Source organism: Silurus aristotelis (assembly GCF_946808225.1).
Source record: "Silurus aristotelis genome assembly, chromosome: 23".
NCBI lineage: Eukaryota > Metazoa > Chordata > Actinopteri > Siluriformes > Siluridae > Silurus > Silurus aristotelis.
In genome coordinates, this window is record NC_139596.1 from 5,900,220 (window position 1) to 5,923,423 (window position 23,204).

Genomic DNA, 23,204 nt, shown 5'->3' on the forward strand with positions numbered 1-23,204 from the left:
CTCAAAACCGAATGTTTATTTATTACAGTTCCATCATTGTTGAGGTTTGCAGTTCAGTGATTGGTCCTTAAATGCAGAACTGTTCATACTAATTGCAGTTCTATGCCATTGTAGCAGACTGTTTATATTAATCACAGTCCAAATCCATTCTCAACGTTCTTGAGCTGTTGATCTTTACAATGTTCATGTGGAACCACCCAGGTGTACAGAGTGGTCTCCAACTGAAGAGAACTCCATCCAGAGTTCTCCAGGGCATTGGATCGGACCTGAAAAGAAGAAAGAGACAATATCTCTTGTCACCAATACCTTAAGAACAGAGAGGAGAAGAAGAAAGAAAAATTAGAAAGAAAGAAGGTGAGTAGAAAGGTTACAGAGAAACAAAATAAGGATTATTAAGTATTTATTGTTACAATTAAAGACACTGTATCAAGATATATTCAGCTTTACTTCTAGAACTTTAGATAATTTTGTTAAAGACTGTAGTCTAATGTATTAAGTGGTGTTCATATCTAATACCTTAATACACATGTATAATAAAAGTAGTGTTTTGGTAAACACTTGGAATATGTAACGCCTAAATAGTTTTGGAGAAATCTGATTGGATGTTGTTTCGTAGTAGGCGTGTTTTAACCGGTCTGATAGTAAACTGTGCACTTGCCCAGGAAAAGTTGTAAATCGGAGAGCAACAGCACAGATGGCACACATGCACTCCTACACTCACATACACTGTTCCTTTAGCTCTTCCCCAAAAACCACAATGGATACTGTTTAAATGGGAAAAATTTTTTTAATAATTACTTGTAAGCAAGTTCGTATTGTTATTGTGTTATTCGATGTAACATCAGAATCAGGTGGAATTGCTGTTTCTGATAAATATGTATTTAAGAGGATTTCTGGCTCTTGCCATCCTCACCATGGGCATCAGTTCATTTCATGCGGATTGGACAGAAATAGGATCTGGGATTCAGGAGTCAGGTATGAATTATTCATTCTTTTATATTATTATTATACAAGTGGTTTGTTTGTGTGTCTGTTTGTTTGTTTTTTTAATTTATTTATTGCTGACTTTTTTAATTGCAAACATTTTGATAATTATTTTTGAGTTCGATCTTATTTTTTTCATCGCCTTTATCACCTTAGATGTGAGTAATTCATAAAAATGGCTTTTGGGTTTCTATTTACAACTTTAGAGTTAGATGCAGTACCGCTGTGCGCCTCAGGGGGCCGCCAGACTTTCGTTTATACACTAAACACACACACACACACACACGCACACGCACACACGCACACACACACACAAATATGGATCTTAAATATAGTATTCAATATAGTGAGTGTATATACAATATACATTTGACATAGTTTACAAGTAACAGCAATTTAGTTATTGTTCATTTGTTTAAAAGGCTGGAATACCAAAACATTTTGCAAACATTTAACTGACAAATGTAAATAAGGATAATAACTTATGTTGGGTTGAGTTGAAAACTGTTTAATACTGGAGTTAATAGAGACACCGTGTCCTTGAGTTTGAGAGTGTTTCAACCACCAAATAGCACCATTTTCCTGAAATATTATTTTGTTAACCCTTTTTTGGACAGAGGAAAAGTCTGGTGTATGTCAGATAACATCTCATAATTTGGTTGACATTTCCATTATCCCACCAGATACTATATATAGCAAAGGTCCCCAGACTGTACTTTCCCACCTACAGCAAAAGTCTCCAGAATGTGCCTTTCTACCTATTTCGGGAGCGCAATGCAAGTCATACACCATGATCCTGCCTTTTGTACGTTTTTTTTTTAGAGAGCATTTAGGAACCAGTGTGAGGAAAGTGGATTTTAACATGGCTGATTTTCTTTAGCTTTCAACCTTAAATGAGTTGAACCTGATGTTTAAAGGCCCATAAGCCTTAGCTCAGATTCCTGACCACGTAGCTACCACTGTCTACGTAACCACTAAAATCATGAGAACTAGCTTGGAAAGTGATTCAAGTTACCTGTCATGTTAACTGATACACTGTCAGTAGCTTTAGCCAGAAGCAAACCACAGGCATGATGTTAACGCACTGAGGTTTCCCACAAATTTTGAATGACATAATTTGGGTTGTCTTTAAATAACTTCCATGTATAGAGAGAAAAATATACTAATTTTATTATAGAGCTTATGTTACAAGAAGTTCCCAAGGGCTCCATTTCAGCCAGCTGCCATGCTGAAGTGGGAAAAGTATAGCTCCAGATTGAGAACAGCAGGTGAAATGGAGAACACTATGGATTAAACTCATGGATCTGCTGAAGTCATTTCTAGTCTTTATTGCAGAATAGGTGGAAAATTGTGTATTATATCATTCTATGGAATACTTACTATACTTTCTCTGCCAGGGGATTTGGGTGTGCCGTATTTACTTGTCTTGTGGCTATATTTAAAATATAACCAGCTGAGGAAAGAACATAAAGACATTGTGTCAAGTCATGGATTCAACTGATGAGGGCATATATTTTCGTTTTCCATTCAGAGATGTTTACATGACATGTCACATGAACTGTCCAGTCGAGGTCACTGTTTTCCTAGCTGTCCCCAACAGAAAGTTTCTCAGGGGTATGAGTGTGAGTCAGTATTTCTTGAATTCACTGCTGGAAGTTTCTATGAATTTAGAGACCTCTGGGATAGTAATAATGTATGTGTGTGTGTACTTGTATTATATCCTTTCCACATTATTATTTCTTTCACAGAGTTTTACATAAACAGATAAATGTCTGTGAAATAGTTCTACATAGTGGCATTAAAGATAGTGAGTTGTTTATTTCGTTGTTTATTTAGCCTTATTGTATGGCGTCTCCAAAGTTAGCTTTTTGTAGCAGTTAAATGTAAAGCTGATTCTGAAAACAGGACAGTCTTCAGGACAGAGGGCTTTGTGGTTTTGGGTTTCTTGTAATAGGACAATTTTTTTTTGTCTTATTAACTTCAAAAGAGAGAATAAAAAGAGAGGCTGTTGAGGGAAATATTATTAGGGAACTTGTCTATGAATAATCCTTTGCAGTAGTCTAAGAGTAATATAGCATTTTTAACTTTGTGGCATCATCATGTGACCACCATCACCCTTTTTTTTCTGAGAACAGTATCCACCATTGTGTTTTGTAAATTACATAATATACTCTGTAAGGCCACAAATGTGAAACACTTGATCATCACTCCCTGTTGTGAACATCCATTTCAAGATTGTGCTCCCCTTCTGAGGATAGCATCCATTTTTCTGGGAAGGCATTCCACTACATTTTGGATCATTAATGGAAATCATTTGATTATAAGTGTGTAAGTGAGTTCAGGCACTCATGTTGGGTTAGGAGGTCTGAGGTGGAGTCAGCTTTCCAGTTGATCCCAAATGTGTTCAGTGGGGCTGAGATAAGTGCGCTGTGCAGGACTCACAAGTTTTTTAATTTTGGCAAACATAGAGCTTATTTTATACATGGGACATTGTCATGCTGGAACATGTTTGGGCCTTGTGGTTCCTGTGAAGTGAAATTTGTAATTGTACTGCATACAAGACAACCAGTATAATTGTGTGATGATCAGGCATCTGCAATCCTTTGGCCACATAGTGTATGAGTAAAATAAGTGGGTTAACTGAGGTATATATTATGTTTTCTACAGTATAAAAACAAACATTATATGATTTTAGTCTTATAATTGATCATCAGTTTTGTCCTAATATTCAATTTCCAATTTCCTACATTTGATGTCACAGATGTTTGTGTTCAGCATAATCTTTTTTTTTTTTTTTTTTTTTAAATCATTACACCAAACTTGCCCAAACCACCGGTTGTGTAGTATAATGTATATGGTGTACTGTAATGGGCAACATCCAAATTGCACCCTTTACACAGTAAGGTCAGGGTCTATTTTTTCAGCTTCTAGTCTGGTAATCTTTTAATTTTGACTTTAAATGAAAGAACCTTCTTGTCTCTGTTTAAGTGGCACCTCCAACATTGATGGCCAGACACAAGGCAGTGAAATGACAGCATGCATAATTAATGTTATTGCTGATTGATAACCATAATTCTGGAGTGCAGCCAGGGTAGATTATTCTATCTAGGCCCTGCTGATTGTGCGTCTGGAGATCATTAGAGTATGCTTGGACAAGCACAGGCTTTCTCAGATACAGAAATGGAGACCACAGCTAATCTGTTAAGAGTTATCTCAAGGCCATGTATTGTTTCTTATTACACTAGTAGCCAAGGCATGAAGAGTTCCAGCTATTTCAAATTGCCTGTGATCTAAACTGATTGAAAGGGTTGATCCAGTGCCAGCGAATAAGGCTGAATAGACAAAACATTCCCGAAATGTGCTGTATAACTTACATTTTTGTTCACATTGAATAAAATGATCTCAAATGTACACTCTTTGAATCTTTGTTTAAAGTTTTTCTATAATTATGTTGAAGTGTACTAACTGGTGTACCTCAAGGCCCCAGTTTAGGACCACTTTATGTGTATTTATTTTACAGTGGGCTTCTTGTAACTTATGTTTGGTCATTTAAAATATTTTGTTTTGTGTTTTGTGTTTTGTATTGTGTTTTATATAATTTATGTGTAAACATGTTAATTAGCAAAACATAGTTTTGGTAAAAATAAACTGCGGTGAAGATGCACTTTAAGTTTTTCATTTAGAACAGTCGTTCACCCCCAATGCCCCTCTTCCATTCAAACACACTAGAAAACACATTTCATTTGAGGTGACAGTCAGGTGTATAAGTTTTTAATAAATGGAAAAACAGCAGAATGCAAACAATCATCTGCAACTTGCAACAATTCAATCCTGATGAACAAATAACAGCAGCAATTTTTAATCTGTCAATGTAAATATCAAATTAATTTACCCATTTCACTTATTACCTTAAAAAAGTGACAAAATATGTATGTAATGCTGTTTAATTATTTATCGAGTTATTTTTTTTGTTATCCTTAGCGACTTCTAGTGGGGGTAACCACCCCTGGGTTGGGAACCGGTGATTTCAAATGTCTTTTTGTCTGTATTTGTAAATTGTATTTCTGTTAACTGAACCCCTTAGTTTTATCTCTCCTGTCTTCAAGTGTGGTCCTGACTCCAGTCACTCGGCTCTTAAAACACTGCCCTGACTGGTGACAGGAATCTCCTCTTAAAGCGCCAGTGTCCTCCCAATTGAGCTTGTGTCCAGGCTCCAAGAACAACTCTTGGCAGTGCTTGAGTCTGTGGTTAAGAGACAAGAGCTCTCCTGTTAGCAATGAAAAGAGACCCTGAGGGGGCAAAACCCACTCAAACTTCTCTTGGCACTCTCGTGCTTTCAAGGATCCCTTCTAGTGTCCATACTTTTATGCTAGTTTACCATTAAGGTAAAAATTAATTAAATAAGCAAGATAACAATTACTTTCTAAATAACCTTTTATAAGTCATGTTTAATCGCTCAAATTAGGTTTGTTACAGAAAAAAACGCAGCTCTGTCAAATATACACAGGCTCGAGGGTCTGACCTGCCTGCTTCTAAAAAGTTATTTAAAGAGCACAGCTATTAGTAAGTACCAAAGTTCGTGCAGAGGAAAGCCCTCTCCAAATGAAATTACATTTTCAGACCTTAATCTCAACTCTGAATTGTTGTCGCTCGTTCTTGCTTGGATAATGGAGAGTAATTGTTGGTAATATTGGCAGAACTGTACAAGGGATAGAGGTACAGCTCCTCTGGGAGAAAACGGTAAGAATAAAAATCTCGTGGGATGTCTGATAGACATGGTGTAATGTTGGAACTGTCTGACTCGGTTATTAGGACGTGTGAAGTGCCTGCATTCCCAAGGTAAAACACCACAATGTGTGAGGTGTGTGTAGACGTTCTTAACGGTGTGTCAACATTGTGGGTGAAGTTCTGTAAAACAGCTTTACAAGCTTGGAGCTTTGCTCTTAGAAGGATGCTGTTCTAGTCACACTTGATTTGAATTTACTGGAGCTTTGGTCTTTATTTTTTAGCACTATAACAGTTTAACTACAGTTTTACCAAACATTCATGAAAATATTTTTTTATTATAAATAAAGTAAAGTTTCCGGTTTAAGTTTTTGCTCTATTTTTTTCCCTCGATTTAAGGAACATATAGCTGCTTACATCTTTACCATAAAAGCACAGGTTTGTAAAACCATTTTAGGTGATGCAGTTTCTATAGGTACCATCTGGACTGTTTTCTTGATATGCCTATTGGAGCATAGCATAATGTCCACTTTGGGGGTTGTAATCTAAACCAACAGTGTAACACAAAGATAAGCCCATAATGGGCACATTGTGATTTGTTTAAATAGTGGTTTAGTGTGTTTGTATTTGGCAGTGTCTGCTATACAAATCCATCAGGATGGAAACATGATGTTTTGAAGCAGTGAGACTGGATTTCCGTATTGTTAAAGTTTTCGAAACAAAGAAGAGCCTTGTTAGTCATTTCTGGTTTATAAAATGAAAAAAAAAATGCAATTATTTCAATTCTACTTTATTTGTATAGTGCTTTAAACAATGGCCATTGTTCCAAAGCATTTTTATAGAAATAAATAGAATACAAATCTAAATTGTAAATTTATTAATTGGTTTATAAATTTATCTACAACTTTATCCCATAGTTTACTGTAAGTAATGAAAAATCATATGTATTTTTTTATTTTAATATTTATTTACAAATAAATAACTGAATGCACAAGCAATTACTCTTTGCGTTCCTAAACTAAAAATCATAAAAAATCATAAATTTTACTTAATGTCAAAGTATTTTTTCCTACGGAGGATGTTTAATGGAAAAGTCACCAAGACAGACTGGAAATTAGCTAATATGAAGCCACTGTAGCCCATTTATACAGTACATGTCCCTTCAACAAACTGTATGGAGTGAAGCAGTGAGCATTAAAAGTGTTCAACAAAAGTTATATTTGAAATTGTTGGTAAAACACGCTTAGTTTGCCAATGAAACCCGCTGTGATGGTCCATTTGCACACATTTAGTCACAATGCCCAAAACTACTTAATTAATAAATAAACTACAAAAGAACTACATGTGATTCCAGGGTTGCTACAGTATGCTTACTCTTTCTTTCTAGTGTTGAAAGTACTTTGGTAAGCTTCCTCTAGAGCTGTATTATCATGTATGCCCCAATTGAAGGAGATCTTTGAGGTAGACGGGAGGATTGGAGATTAGTTATACTTCAGAGTTTGCATGGGAACATGTGCACCCAAAACCAAAAAAAATGAACGATAGATGGATAAAAGAAAGTTGTTAGAGAAGCATTAAAGCTAATTCAATCCCTAATTCTAACTTCAAGTTTCAGAATCTTCAGTAAAAACAAGGTATTAGAATTTTTTCATATTTGCTAGATAGCATATAACACTATACTGTATATCAGCTAGTTCTTGCATTTCTATATGAAACTATATGAAGCTTATTTTCTTCTGAGGTGATGTAAGATTTAAATGTTGAACTTGCAGAATAATAATAATTCATAATTCATGAATAATAATTCATACAGAATAAGATACTCTTGGGACTGTGATTAGGCAAGTGTCCAAGAGACCTTTCATCAAGCTTGTCAGCATGTGGATGGCCTGTGTGCTCAACACCCCTGGATTCATTTAAGCCTGGAATGTACATCTTGCTCTTAACGATGTAGCCTCTGGTCAGAAAGCTGGGTCACCTTTTATATGTCATCACACTTGGAAGGCAAATATCTACAGGGCAGCAAGTGATGGTGAGCTGAACCTAAGATATGTTGGAAATACTAATAAAGAATTGATTACACTGCATGCCATTACATTAAGCATGGTTCAGGCTATTTCAAACTTCTCCAATTGAAAACATTATCGGTATGTAACCGTGGAGATGTGTGATTTGTATTCACATTTTGTTAACATAGCTGTTTCCACAGAGGCTAGAGGAACCCAGTTAATCATCTTGGCATGGACGATTTTTCCCATAGAACAAGTGTATCATGTGAAACCTGGATAAACCGATTATTAATGGTGAAAATTAGTTGTACATTTCTGCCAGGCCAGATTTCCCATCCCCCTGAGAAGCATTGATAGTTTTCCATGTCCATGTGTTTTCTGACATGAATCACAGTTTCTCAAAGGAATCTGGGAAAGAAACAAGAGCTTATATCATATGTTCATATTCATGCTCTTTTCAAAAATGTCTGTTCCAAATGTTGATGTTTGGAAGCCTGTTAGTCTATAAAGAAATAATTTGCCTAAATGTTTCCTTAATTTCTTTGCATTTCTTGCTGTCTATATGCAGACATGCAGTTTTGCTTCTCTCTCTATATATATATTATTGGACTCAAAATGCTTTACAAAAAGGTTTTCAGAAGTAATAGGAAAAGAAATATCATATAATTGCAGATTAAATAAAATTGTTCTTGGCTGTTTAATAAATAAAATGTGTATATATATATATATATATATATATATATATATATATATATATATATATATATATATATATATATATATATATATATATATATATATATATATTTGGCTACAGTCCTCAACCAGTACTAGGTATACAGTATATCTGGGTGAATTATGCAAACTTGTACCTTCTTTGCAGTTGTTCCTGTTTGTATTCAGGGCGATGAAAGCAAGACAGGAAATCATCATTGTGCCATGATCAAGCCTTTTCACCAGACACTGTCTGCACCTTATTGCTGCAATGACAGCATTATCTTGGTTTGAGAGCACATTCAGATCTTAGTGGGTTTTTGGGTTCACGAGGTCTCAAATGTAATGCTATTTTCAGGTAGAGGATTCCACTCTTTCATTTTTGTTTTGGCCTTATTAAGTATCACAAAGGCAAAATATAGCTATATAAAGATATAGCTTGAAAAATTTACCCATAAAGCATCTACTTACAAGGAACTCTTAGCTTCTCTGGAGGCACTACTAATTGAGAAACATTAGTGAGCCACAGTCCATAAAGATTTATGGTGCGGTTGCATTTTTTGAAAATTAGCTTTTTAAATCTATCTTAGTCGAAATTAGATAAATTATTGGCAATAATTTTTTTTTTAATGGTCAGGCTCATAAGTGGTTCATGGTTTATGAGTTAAAAGATTTCTGGGATGTAGTTCTACGTTCTTCAGTGGTAAAATTGTTTATATGGCAATCACTTTCCATTGTCTTAATATCTAGGTAAACCTTTATTGTCATTACATAGGCAGGAAACTGAGACAAAATGGTTGTTTACGACCCTGATGATTTGCCAACGGCTCGCTCATCAGGGAGAGAACATCTAATTTTTATCTCCACATTATCTGTGTAAAGCTGCTATAAGACAATGTTCATTTGTTCAAATAAAAATGAATTAAATTGAGTTGTTGTGGGTGTAATATTAATGCTGCCATGGTTTTGCTCTACTTGTCCCTTGACTACTGCAAAGCTCTTCTTACCTATCATACAATATGTATTCTGTGAGGACAGAGCAATTTCATTCCTAATAGACAAAGATTCTTTCAAAAACGACTCCACCCCATCCACAGAACATGAGGGTACTAGATGGTTTGATGCTGAAAATGATGTAATGAGTATGCATTGGTCTTTAAAGTTGCCAGGTCTCAACCCAGTTGGCATCACTCTTAAAAAAAAAAATTTATGTTTGAAGTAGCATCCAGTTCAAAAGAACACAGTGTAGGTTTGTGGCATTGTGTTCTCCTGGTATGAAAGCATATTTGTGATTGCAGTTAGCAGGCTTAAGATAATAATAGTATGCAAAGGACTTTATGCAACATGTTATTTGTGCTGCTGCTTTTGAAAGTTGCTTGTTCTCCTCCTTTAATAATTAACTCTGTAACTCTTTTTTCTTTCCGTCTATGGAGACCTGTTACACCTGAGCAGAACAGGTAATGGATACTCTCTCTACACACTCCTAGCCCTGTGATCTTTCTCTCTCATCACTATTCTGAAATCACTATAATGGTGTCTGAGCAGCCACTGAACCACTGTGTAGTAAAGCTGGAACTGTGCCAAATCAGTTGTTAGGATGCATTAGATGGCTAATGGATAAAAGATAACAATTCGTGTTAGCGCTGAAGGAGGCGAGCATTTCGGACATGACATGTACAATGAAATTTTTTTGTATGCTACTCTTAGACGTGACTGCACACATTACTGTTGCACACCTTTGATATTGAAAATGAAAATCCACATGCTGCTGAAGGTGTAATTTGCAATTTCCTTTTGTTGTCCACACTCTCTTAACTGTGTATATAGCACAATAATACATGTTTTGCCCTGAAGCTCTCTGATCAGCAGGATGATAGGAGGCATTATGGACAACAGCATGCTGAAAGCAATGAGCTGTGTGTCCATGATCTGCTGTTCTAAAGTGTTTTTGAACAGAAAGAGTTCAGAATAGTGGTATTCCGGTCTTTTTCAAACACGTGGCATCAAGATGGTGCAGCTTCTCTCTGCTTTCACCTGTCTCATTTCTCTCTGATCTCTGATCTTGCTGTGTGTTATATTTTAACAGCATATTGATCTGTTTAAGAAGAACTCCATTCAGTTTTCAGCATAAAGCAGGTATGCGTATGCTGAAAATAGAGGAGTTGAAAATATTATGAGAGTTTAGCTTGCTTATGTGAGTTCTTCTTCCGTTGAAGAATCCTGCTGGATTGTTTTCTATCATCACAACACAAAATTCATGTGTACCTAAATGGCCTTTACACTGTCTGTCAGTAGCCTCTCATTGATGAATACTGTGTATGAGCAGCTGTCTTCACTGACTGTTGCCAGGCTTCAGGTCTTGTGTTTACACTAAACACCCACCTCCCTACCAACCCACTTAATAACTGTTTTAAAGTATACACACACATTACTATGAGCAGGTGTACATCAAGGCCAAACATGCCATACAGTGATGGTGTGATTATCCTTTTGTTCTTGGGATCAGCTTCAGATCTACTGAATATGAGTAAATAAATGAACTTCTAGAATCCACATTATATGTTCTTGTTATTTTTGTGTCCTGGCATGCTGATGTCTAATTGTAAAAAGGGGGTGGGGTTAGATTTAATACTTTATAAAGAGGTTTGGTTGATATTTTTTTTTTTTTACCATTGACAGAAGCTTTTCAGGCTATAAGCCAGGTGTTCTCAACCTTTTTTGGCCATTTTACAGGTCTGAAATTCTTGCAAGTACAAGAATCTCAAATATTCCAGCATATAAGTGATGCACAACATTCCACTAAACCCTGCATCCCATAAATAAGTGCTATCAAAGGTTCAGTTTGCCAGCTAATTCAGGTTCACCTTTTACTTTCAAACAGAATTGTAATTGTCAAGTTTGGTAATAGAATGAGATATAATAGATTGTTGCTTCATGTTCTGTCGCAGTTAAAAGTTTTTGTTCTTTTCTGGTAACATGTGTGTCCTGCTCCAAATCAGCTACAGCTAAAATATTGCCTTATATGCAGTTTCACGGCCATAAATGGGTGAATATTTACTCAAATATTCTATTGAGAAAACACGACGGTGCCATGACCCCGGTTTATACCTCGAGCCCCCTAAGGTTGAGTACACAGCAGCGTTTAGCAATGCAAGTAAAGTGTGATATGTTCGAGTGTGGATGTGATTAAAAACTAGAGTTGATCTCTGGAAACATAACTGAATGACGTGTGTTTACAAGACTTCGGTGTGCATGCATGTGTTTTAAGGGAGAAAAAAGACTACTATACACTCACTGGCCAAAATGTATATAATTAGTACACATAATGCAGTTATTAGATTAGTCAATCGTATGGTTATTGTTTACATAAAATTTCAGAAATCGTAAAAATTGTGATCTTTATAACTTTAAACATGGTATGATTGTTGGTGCCAGATGGCATGGTTTGAACATTTCAGAAACAGCTGATCAGGATTTTTGGATTTTCACACAGTTTCTTGAGTGTACACAGAGTTTCCAAAAAATCTTGATCAGAGAACAATGCTCTAACAGGAAGGCTACAATTACTCACCACATCTTATAACGGTGGTGAGAAAATCATCTCAAAACACACAAAACTGAAGTAGATGGGCTACAACAGCAAAAGACCGCATACGGTTCCACACCAGACTCAAAACAATGCCTGTTAATATTCCCTAATATTCAATATTCCCTTTATATAGTGATAGATTCCCATGAAAGATTATCGTCCTATAGTATGTATTAATTATATAATGAGAGCTCATAGTATATATCATAGCATATACTTTTGTGTATAGATAAATGCACTTGTGGTATGCAGTACGTGCGGTATAAAGCAAGGTTGAGCTTTCAGCAGATTATCAGAGAATGCTGATGTGCGACAAGAGTCTTGCTCTCATGCTAGCTGCTATCTGTTCCGGTTGAGAGCGATGAGTGAGCAGTGACTGCAATACAGGCCTGGAGTGAAGCTTCTTTTCAACACTCAGCTGAAGCTAACGAGGAGTCTTGCCATTTGAGACTTTTCACATCACACACTGGAAGCCTGGTTTTGAGGAACGATGTACAACAGTTATTTTCATGATATTTCTGACAGATTTAGGCATTAAGAGTTAAAAGTTAATGTAATGATTTATTGCTGGTTTAAGCTTCAGTTGAAATCTGTATACATCTGTACTTACTACAGTGTTTTCTTTTTCCCTTTCCTAGATTTAATGGCCATGAAGCCACAAATCGAACTCGATGGAAATGTCATGATGTAAAATTAGAACCTTGCTCTTCAAAACGATTTTTTTTTTTTTTTATTTAGTATAATTTCTGAGAGGGTCCTTTGTTACACTGCTGGAAAGTTACAAGGTTAATAAGTATGCAGAGACGTCACGCTAGTCCCTCTCAGCACAGTTAGATGTGAAGAAGGGATGGATGGAAAATTTATTTGGGACCACCTTAGCAAAATCTCTATCATGCCACTTTGGGGATTAGGTTAAACAAAATGTAAATTAATTCTAAATTAGAAGTGCATTGGCTGATTCATCAATTTGGCAAATTTGCACATCGGTTTCAGTTGAGTGCAAAAATTGTCCAAATACAAGAAGGCAAAGAAGTGTCATATATTCCAGCATATTGGACTGCATATTAACAATATTATATTACATTGTTATAGTGAAAAACACATTGCCCTTGTCTTGGCCATTGGTCTGATTAAATATGGTCTTTGTCTTGGACTTTTGGAGATTTGTTTTATTTTTTAAAGATTGCTCATATCATCTTTCCTTTTCACATGCACAAAGTTTAACATGAAGCAATATATTCCTATGGGAAACACTCTAATCACTTGCACAATGCATCAACTAGCTGAAGTAAAGGACCTTGGCCTTAAATATGATTTAGTTTTGGACTTCTTTTTGACTTCACATGGAGATCTTGGGTACAGCGCTACTCTACAGTTTAAAACATCAAGTTACAGTTTACTGATGCAATAAATATATCTCCTTATAGAAAATGTCAAATCCATTATCATGTATTAAATACCATTATTCATTTTAGCTGTAGAGTGTAATGGACTATTCAGTGTACAAGTCAAGAAGTCAAGCCAAGAAGCTTTTATTGTCATTTTAACCATATACAGTGGGTACGGAAAGTATTCAGACCCCCTTAAATTTTTCACTCTTTGTTATATTGCAGCCATTTGCTAAAATCATTTAAGTTCATTCTTCTTCCTCATGAATGTACACACAGCTCCCCATATTGACAGAAAAACACAGAATTGTTGACATTGTTGCAGATTTATTAAAAAAGAAAAACTGAAATATCACATGGTCCTAAGTATTCAGACCCTTTGCTGTGACACTCATATATTTAACTCAGGTGCTTTCCATTTCTTCTGATTATTCTTGAGATGGTTTTACACCTTCATTTGAGTCCAGCTGTGTTTGATTATACTGATTGGACTTGATTAGGAAAGCCACACACCGGTCTATATAAGACCTTCCAGATCACAATGCATGTCAGAGCAAATGAGAATCATGAGGTCAAAGGAACTGCCTGAAGAGCGCAGAGACAGAATTGTGGCAAGGCACAGATCTGGCCAAGGTTACAAAAAGATTTCTGCTGCACTTAAGGTTCCTAAGAGCACAGTGGCCTCCATAATCCTCAAATGGAAGACGTTTGGGACGACCAGAACCTTTCCTAGAGCTGGCTGTCCGGCCAAACTGAGCTATCGGGGGAGAAGAGCCTTGGTGAGAGAGGTAAAGAAGAACCCAAAGATTACTGTGGCTGAGCTCCAGAGATGCAGTCAGGAGATGGGAGAAAGTTGTAGAAAGTCAACCATCACTGCAGCCCTCCACCAGTCGGGGCTTTATGGCAGAGTGGCCCGACGGAAGCCTCTCCTCAGTGTAAGACACCTGAAAGCCCGCATGGAGTTTGCCAAAAAACACCTGAAGGACTCCAAGATGGTGAGAAATAAGATTCTCTGGTCTGATGAGACCAAAATAGAACTTTTTGGCCTTAATTTTAAGCGGTATGTGTGGAGAAAACCAGGCACTGCTCATCACCTGTCCAATACAGTCCCAACAGTGAAGCATGGTGGTGGCCGCATCATGCTGTGGGGGTGTTTTTCAGCTGCAGGGACAGGACGACTGGTTGCAATCGAGGGAAAAATGAATGCAGCCAAGTACAGGGATATCCTGGACAAAAACCTTCTCCAGAGTGCTCTGGACCTCAGACTGGGCCGAAGGTTTACCTTCCAACAAGACAATGACCCTAAGCACACAGCTAAAATAACGAAGGAGTGGCTTCACAACAACTCCGTGACTGTTCTTGAATGGCCCAGCCAGAGCCCTGACTTAAACCCAATTGAGCATCTCTGGAGAGACCTAAAAATGGCTGTCCAGCAACGTTTACCATCCAACCTGACAGAACTGGAGAGGATCTGCAAGGAGGAATGGCAGAGGATCCCCAAATCCAGGTGTGAAAGACTTGTTGCATCTTTCCCAAAAAGACTCCTGGCTGTATTAGATCAAAAGGGGGCTTCTACTAAATACTGAGCAAAGGGTCTGAATACTTGTGATATTTCAGTTTTTCTTTTTTAATAAATCTGCAACAATGTCAACAATTTTGTGTTTTTCTGTCAGTATGGGGTGCTGTGTGTACATTAATGAGGGAGAAGAATGAACCTAAATGATTTTAGCAAATGGCTGCAATATAACAAAGAGTGAAAGATTTTAAAGTTTTAAAGGGGGTCTGAATACTTTCCGTACCCACTGTATATCTGACGCAGTACACAGTGAAATGAAACAACGTTCCTCCAGAACCCTGGAGCTACATAGACAACTTAAAGCTACATAACAGAAAACACAGGGCTGAGGAATGAAAAGTAATTGTTACATTGTTCCAAGTTCATTATTTAAAATATTAAATGCTAAATAAAATCGATATAATTTAAAACTCATCTGATGTACATAGTGTGGGAATACATCTCTCTTTTACTCGTATCCATCCTATTAGCTTTGAGCAAAGAATGTTTTGTGCTTTTAAAGAGCCACTCTTCCATCTCTTTTAGGGGATCTTTATGCAATAAATCATTTAAGAAGTTTTCTAACCCAACCACATTTATCAGACCTCTCAAAGTAGGAATGTTGTTGATGGATTGGGGTTTGCCTTTTATCTTAGAAAAATTCTATTACATGGGCACTGGGAGAAGATATTATATCAGCAATCTTTCTGTGTTCCTTTCTAGATTATGTGCCCTGCTGTGTTCTGCTGTTTCCTGCTTTTCCCTGCTGTTTTTCTGCCATTTCCGTTCTGTGTGATGTAATAACTCTTACTGTATATGAGTGACCTGAGGTGTTGGTGTGTTCACTGAGTTGTGTTACATACATGAGTCGTTCAGAAAAAAAATAAATCAAAAACATGTCATTGGACCAGCCATTAGTGATTAAACAATTACATTATGATGCTGGACAAGATGTGAATTTTCTATTATAATAATATAGAATCATGTAATATATTATCATGATTTTCTAAATTTTAACTTTAAGGTAAAGTTGTAATGCATTAGGTATTTGGCTTTTTAGGTATATAATTTGGCTTTTAGTGTACATTAAAAATAAAGGCATATCAATCAAGCAAGTTAAAATGATGTAATTTTTCAGTAGGACAGTGCCAATGTCAATGCTTCATAGAGTGAACAGTTAAACACAGTGGTATAAACACCCAGGTGCACTTACTGATGTCTGTGTAGTTAAACCTCTGTGTGAATGCATTCTCACAACCTGTAATGTAGTCCTAAAACCCTTAATTATTTTGTTATTCATATTAAGCCATTATTTATCAGCAATGCTATAAATTAAATATGTGCCTTAACTCCAATTCCATGTTGACTTGACATGATGTTCTCTTTATTATAATGTACATCGTTGGACTACATTCTAAGCAGGTTTTTCAACTTGTCCCTCTCTAAGTTTTGTATAGATTTAAGATTCTATGGATTCTATGGTTGTTAGAAGTCTGTTAACAACATACAATAAAAATGTTACTCTGTGAATCCTTTAAGCAGCCTATCACTCTGTAGTGAAATAACCTTTAATCATCCCATGTGAAGAACTCATTTATAAAAATGTATACTGTTTGCAATATTCACAGAGGAACTGCAACATCGTTTAAATCCTTTCACCCGAAAGGTGGATTTACTGAGGCTCCTGTCTAGTCTTGTGCCACAGAGTAAGAACGCAACTCTGTTCAAGGATAATGAGGGATGCTCTGTGTTGAACGTTGGACTCTATTCAACCTTAACTCTGCCGACGAGACAAGCATTTGGCACGAGGTCTGTCCCTAAATCCTGAACTCTTCTGCACTGCTGATTAACAGCTAATATGTTGATTATTGGTTTGATTAAATAATTAAAGCTAGTTGACTCTGATATTATTGAACTTAGCTTTCCTTAGATGCCTGTTTTTATTGTATTTTTTATTTAGACTACATACTGCATTCAATGAATAGTGTATTAACAAATGATTGACACCGTCATGAAGTTAGCATAATATCAATAATGAGCAGAATAATCATATTTAACCCATCATCCTGTGTTTTTGAATTTTTGGTGTGCACTCTGGTGTGTGCACACAGTTTTACAGATGAGTACAGTGTACTCCTTCAGCTACGCAGCTCTCAGGATGTAGACCGCAGCATCCTCACTATTCTGGACTTCTACAATCAGGTGACGCTTCAGATTCGCCTCAGTCCCTCAGGTTTTACCTTCATCACTGCCCATCAGCAAAACTACGAGTAAGTCGAACACTTAGAAGCAAATTAAGGCCATTCTTTTCTAGGGGATTCCGAGTGTAAAAACATGGCAAATAACTTTGCTAACAGTGTCAACATCATGTGCGTACATATTATTATTATTATTATTATTATTATTATTATTATTATTATTATTATTATTATAATTATTTTTACAAGGCAAATAGAATGCTGCTTAAATGAATGGCTTATTATTGTTGATTACATTTTTATGGGTGTGTCACTCAAGTAGGCTTGAATAAATTCTGTTTTTTGGTTCCACAGGTTTTTAGTGTCAGGCCTTTCTGATTCGCAGTGGCACTGGGTCTCAGTGGGAGCCTCTGTGGAATATTTGGCAGTATATGTGAACTGTGTACTGCTGGAGAAAATCAGATGGACTTTTCCATACCTGGGCATCCCTGCAGACGGTCTAATGATGGTCGGGGGCATCCTGCAGGGCTTTGAGACCCCTTTTGAGGTATTTGTGACCATGTATTGAGGGTGTTTAACACTGTGACCATGTGCACCGCACTTCGTTGTTTATGTAGGCTTACAGGAAGAGTTAAAGCTGTTGAAGTACAAATTTTCCTAGTAATGATCGGGTTCTTTTTTTTTTTTTTTTGTCTTATTAAACTTTTTTTTTTTTTGACTATTCATAGTATAAGACTGTGGAGGTGAACCCTCACGAACTTTTACAAAAGATAACACTTAAAAAAAATTACATAACGATGACATAGGGGATATGCCAAATTCAATTCACATTCTGAAAAAAATTTAAAGCAAAAAAGTTAACTGCTGGGTTTTAAATTCGGCAGTGGATCATCTGGATCTTTTACTAAAACTAGAAAACTCCAAGATGCTGCACTTTAAGCACTGTGTCTAATTACCATGTGACTCAAATATGTTGGATGTTCGCGATCTCACCATCATTTACCCTGCAACACTGTACTAATGGCAAGAGGTCAAGCAGCTGTGTGAGCGTGTGTGATAAATCGTGCATATGTTCCAGTAAATTTCAAGGCTGTTTCTCATATCAGAGCATGACAGTTGCAGTGCAAACAGTCACAGAAAATACTACTCATATGAGAGCTGTGACTGGCACTTCTACTTGTTTTTAGTGTTTTAAAGATGGTTGGCTAGAGCTTTCCTAAATGTTATTGATTTTGTGCTCATAGGGGGATATCAGGCAGATGATGTTCATCATAGGTGATGGCAAAGCTGCTCAAAATCATTGCAGACTCCATCAGCCGGTGTGTGTAACTTCAGTCAGCAACACAGAGGTACAAAGAGCAGAGCCAGATTAGACTGTCATTTCTCGTGACTCTGTTAACAGAATGAATCAAATGTAATGATGTCACTATTTATGACTTTCATTATTTTCTGTAATCATATTTTCTGTAATTGGCCTAAAAACATTTTGCAATACTTCACCAGACTCCATCGCTGTCCTCAACCAGCCTGATAGACGACCCAGTAAGCTCTGCAGAGTCTTTCAGTGGAAGAATGGATCCTTTTATTACACGCACTAATCAAAATCCCAGGCCTCAAACGGAGGAAGCAGACATGCTGGTAAATTCCACATCTAGAAACATTAACATGCTTCGTGTAGCATTCCATAGGCTTACTTTTCTGTTACAAAAAGACGCAGCCCTTGTGCAAAATGTGTGAATGAACTTCATGGTGGACAACTTTGGAAGTCTGAAAACATTACAAACTGAGATACCATGAGGACTCTGACTAGTTTGTCCCTGTTAAACTTTAACAGTGCTCTCCTGGTGGAAGCGGCTGTGATTAATGATGATCATGAGAATATGCTTGTGATAAATGCTCCATTTGGGAGGACATGAGGGTGTTCGCTTAGAGCTTCTGTGCAGGAACTACTCTAGAGATAGTAAATCGCCTGGAAATTCATTAAGCCTTTTCAGGCTTTTTTTTAGTTTTACCCCGAAAAAAATTATTTAAAGCAACAAGTTTAGATAAAGATAAAAACTGAAGCAAATGTGTCAAGAAAAAGAAATCATAAAGGAATGATTACAGTTTAATTAATTTTTATTTGTATAGCACTTTTTACAATAGACATTGCCTAAAAACAGTTATATCGAGATAATGTTGTAATAAAGTTGTATAAGAGGGTGTATAAGTTTAGTGCGTATAAGTTTGATATTTATAATTGTAGGTTTAAACTTAATGAGTAAGTAACCTTTAGAGGAACCAGACAGACAGGAACTGTTAATGTTTTGATTGATATATCAGTACACACACACACACACACACACACACACACACACACACACACACACACACACACACACACACATTAGGGTATATATGTGTGTACACTAAATATATATATTGGGGTGTAGCGGTACGTGCATTTGTACGTGCGGAACATAGTTTTGTATTAAGTGGCAGATGGCAAGTTTATTTGGTCTCTGCCTCACACTTTGAGCTCATTTTTTTATAATAATATTCAACTTGAGAAAACATTTGTACACATTTGTATTTCTCCAGGTAATGGCTAGCAGCTAAGGAAGAGTGTAGGGTGAGGTTCAGGGAAGAGGTCAGACAGAGGCTCGGTGGTGTTGAAGAGGTGTTGGATGATTGGGCAATTACTGCAGGAGTGTTGAGGGAGACAGCTAGAAAAGTACTTGGTGTGACATCTGGAAATAGAAAGGAAGACAAGGAGACATGGTGGTGGAATGAGGAAGTGCAGGAGAGCATAAGGAGAAAGAGGTTGGCAAAACAGAAGTGGGATAGACAGAATGATACGAAAAGTAGGCAGGAGTACAAGGAGATGCGGCAGCAGGTAAAAAGGGATGTGGCGAAAGCCAAGGAAAAGGCATATGAGGAACTGTATAAGAGGTTGGACCCTAAGGAAGGAGAAAAGGATTTATACCGATTGGCCAGGCAGAGGGACCAAACTGGGAAGGATGTGCTGCAAGTTAGAGCAATAAAGGATGGAAATGGAAATGTGTTGACTAGTGAGGAGAGTGTGTTAAGAAGGTGGAGGGAGTATTTTGAGCAGCTGATGAATAAGAAAATCAGAGAGAGAGAAGGTTGGATGATGTGGAATTGGTGAAGCAGGATGTAGATAGGATTAGTAAGGAGGAAGTGAGAGCAGCGATTAAGAGGATGAAGAGTGGAAAGTCGGTTGGACCAGATGACATACCGGTAGAAGCGTGGAGATTTTTAGGAGAGATGGCAGTGGAGTTTTTAACCAGATTGTTTAACAGGATTTTGGAAGGTGAGAGGATGCCTGAGGAATGGAGAAGGAGTGTGCTGGTACCGATCTTTAAGCATAAGGGAGATGTGCAGACCTGCAGTAACTACAGGGGAATTAAGTTGATCAGTCACACCATGAAGTTATGGGAAAGAGTAGTGGAAGCCAGGCTGAGAGAAGAGGTGACCATCTGTGAGCAACAGTATGGTTTCATGCCGAGGAAGAGCACCACAGACGCCTTATTTGCTTTGAGGATGTTGATGGAGAAGTATAGAGAAGGACAGAAGGAATTGCATTGTGTATTTGTGGATTTAGAGAAAGCGTACGACCAAGAGAGGAGTTGTGGTATTGTATGAGAAAGTCGGGTGTGTCAGAGAAGTATTTGAGGGTGGTGCAGGACATGTATAAGGACAGTGTGACGGCAGTGAAGTGTGCAGTAGGTACAACAGACCGGTTCAGGGTGAAGGTTGGACTGCATCAAGGATTGCCCTGAGCCCTTTCCTGTTTGCAATGGTGATGGACAGGTTGACGGACGAGGTCAGACAGGAGTCTCCCTGGACTATGATGTTTGCGGATGATATTGTGATTTGTGGTGAGAGTAGGGAGCAGGTTGAGAAGAGCCTGGAGAGGTGGAGATATGCGCTGGAGAGAAGGGGAATGAAAGTCAGTAGGACTAAGACAGAGTACATGTGTGTGAATGAGAGGGAGAAGAGTGGAGTGGTGCGGTTGCAGGGAGAAGAGCTGGAGAAGGTGGAGGAGTTCAGGTACCTGGGGTCAACAAAGAGAAGAGTGCAGGCAGGGTGGAGTGGGTGGAGAAGAGTGACAGGAGTGATTTGTGATAGAAGGGTATCTGCAAGAATGAAAGGGAAAGTTTATAGGACTGTGGTGAGACCTGCGATGTTGTATGGATTAGAGACAGTGGCACTGAGTAAAAGACAGGGGGTGGAGCTGGAGGTATCAGAACTGAATATGTTGAGGTTTTCAATGGGAGTGACGAGGATGGACAAGATTAGAAATGAGTTTATTAGAGGGACAGCGCATGTAGGATGTTTTGGAGACAAGGTGAGGGAGGCGAGATTGAGATGGTTTGGACATGTGCAGAGGAGAGACATGAATTATATTGGTAGAAGAATGCTGAGGATGGAGCCACCAGGTAGAAGGAAACGAGGAAGGCCAAGGAGGAGGTTCATGGATGTGGTGAGGGAAGACATGCAGGTAGTTGGTGTGAAAGAGGCAGATGTAGAGGACAGGGTGGTATGGAGACGGATGATCCGCTGTGTTGACCCCAAATGGGAGCAGCCGAAAGAAGAAGAAGAAGAAGATGTACAAGTGGATGACAGTTGCCAATCTTCTCAGTTTTAGCCAATTCCCCCAAAGTCAGACTGTATAATTGTAAGGAAAAAAAAAAAAAAAAAAAGAAAACTAAAGTTAAAGTGACAGTCCTATTAGAAAAAGACTTTGATCAGATGCGTTGTCCGGAAAAAGCCTCTTCTCTCTAAATAGAACATTTCAGCATGGCTTAGGTTTGCAAAGTTGCATCTGAACAAACCGCAAGACTTCTGGAACAATGCCCTTTGGACCAATGAGACCAAAGTGGAGATGTTTGGTCATAATGTACATTGCCATGTTAGGTGAAAACCAAACACAGAATATCAGCACAAGCACCTTGTATCAACTGTCAAACATGGTGGTGATGATTTTGGCTTGTTTTACAGCCAGCAAAATATAGCCACCTATATACCAAATCTGAGGCCATCTGTCTGACAGTTAAAGCTTGCCAAAATGTTGCAATGGCCCAGTCAAATACAGTGGCAGGACCTTAAGAGAGCTGTGCATAAACAAATGCCTGCAAATCCCACTGAAGCATCGTTGAAAAGAAGATTAAGCCAGTTTATCCACAACAATGTGAGAGACTGATCATACAGAACAGGATTACTTCAGGTTATTGCTGCTAAAGGTGGTTCTACAAGCTATTAAATCATAAGGTGACATTATTTTCCATTTTTACTTGATGTTTCTAAAAATAAATAATTGTTTTATTGATCATTTTTCATATGACAGAGTGTAATATGTTGTGTATTCTTGTTTATTCAAAGTTTTATTTAGCTAAATAAAACCTAATAAGGACCAGGTGATTTTTTTTTTTTGTCCTGATAAAAAACAAAAAAAAAAAAAAAAAACAGAATTCATAGAGGGAGTACTTTAATCTTTACATGACTGTATCTATATACAGATCCAGAATAAAGAACCAACTTACATTTTTTAAGACTAAATATATTTGTGTGCCCAATTATTTTAAATCTATGCATCAATACACCCTTATAAATGTTGGTTAGTTTTAGTGTTGTTACTGTATAATTTGTAGTAGTTACATGTTAATATGATATGAAATAAATATCTGAATACACTTACAGGGTGTTTAAATGATTTACCACCACAACCAACCTGCCTGAGTGGCTTCGTCATTTAGGCTCAAGGCAACTGGTTGAAACCTTTCAAATGATTTTTCATTTAACACATTGCATATTCTTGTAAGCTGAAAAGATTGGGTTAAGTGTGTGTGTGTGTTTGTGTGTATGTATGTGTGTGTGTGTGTGTGTGTGTGTGTGTGTGTGTGTGTGTCTGGGGTTATGACCATAGTTTTCCACAAAAGGGCCATATTACATGGAATGTTGTTGCTTTCTGTATGAGTAGAGTTATACATGTTTTGCTTTTTTAACCTTTTTATAGTCCACATATGTGTAATGAATGGT

The 23,204-nt window shown here is 37.3% G+C and overlaps 1 protein-coding gene across 2 annotated transcripts in view; it reads left to right on the plus strand.

Annotated features, from left to right (window-relative positions):
• The first annotated feature begins 686 nt into the window (after positions 1 to 686).
• LOC310718184 (uncharacterized protein) overlaps positions 687 to 23,204 on the plus strand; it is a 65,718-nt gene continuing 43,200 nt past the window's right edge. For both annotated transcript variants that reach the window (XR_014531062.1, XM_083526789.1), the window contains exons 1-6: positions 687 to 975; positions 16,593 to 16,773; positions 17,076 to 17,234; positions 17,517 to 17,709; positions 18,407 to 18,511; positions 18,666 to 18,800. Coding sequence is in view for 1 of the 2 variants with exons in the window: in XM_083526789.1 (XP_083382915.1) it covers positions 876 to 975; positions 16,593 to 16,773; positions 17,076 to 17,234; positions 17,517 to 17,709; positions 18,407 to 18,511; positions 18,666 to 18,800 (873 nt within the window). In the remaining variant the exon portion in view is untranslated. The remainder of the gene's footprint in view (positions 976 to 16,592; positions 16,774 to 17,075; positions 17,235 to 17,516; positions 17,710 to 18,406; positions 18,512 to 18,665; positions 18,801 to 23,204) is intronic.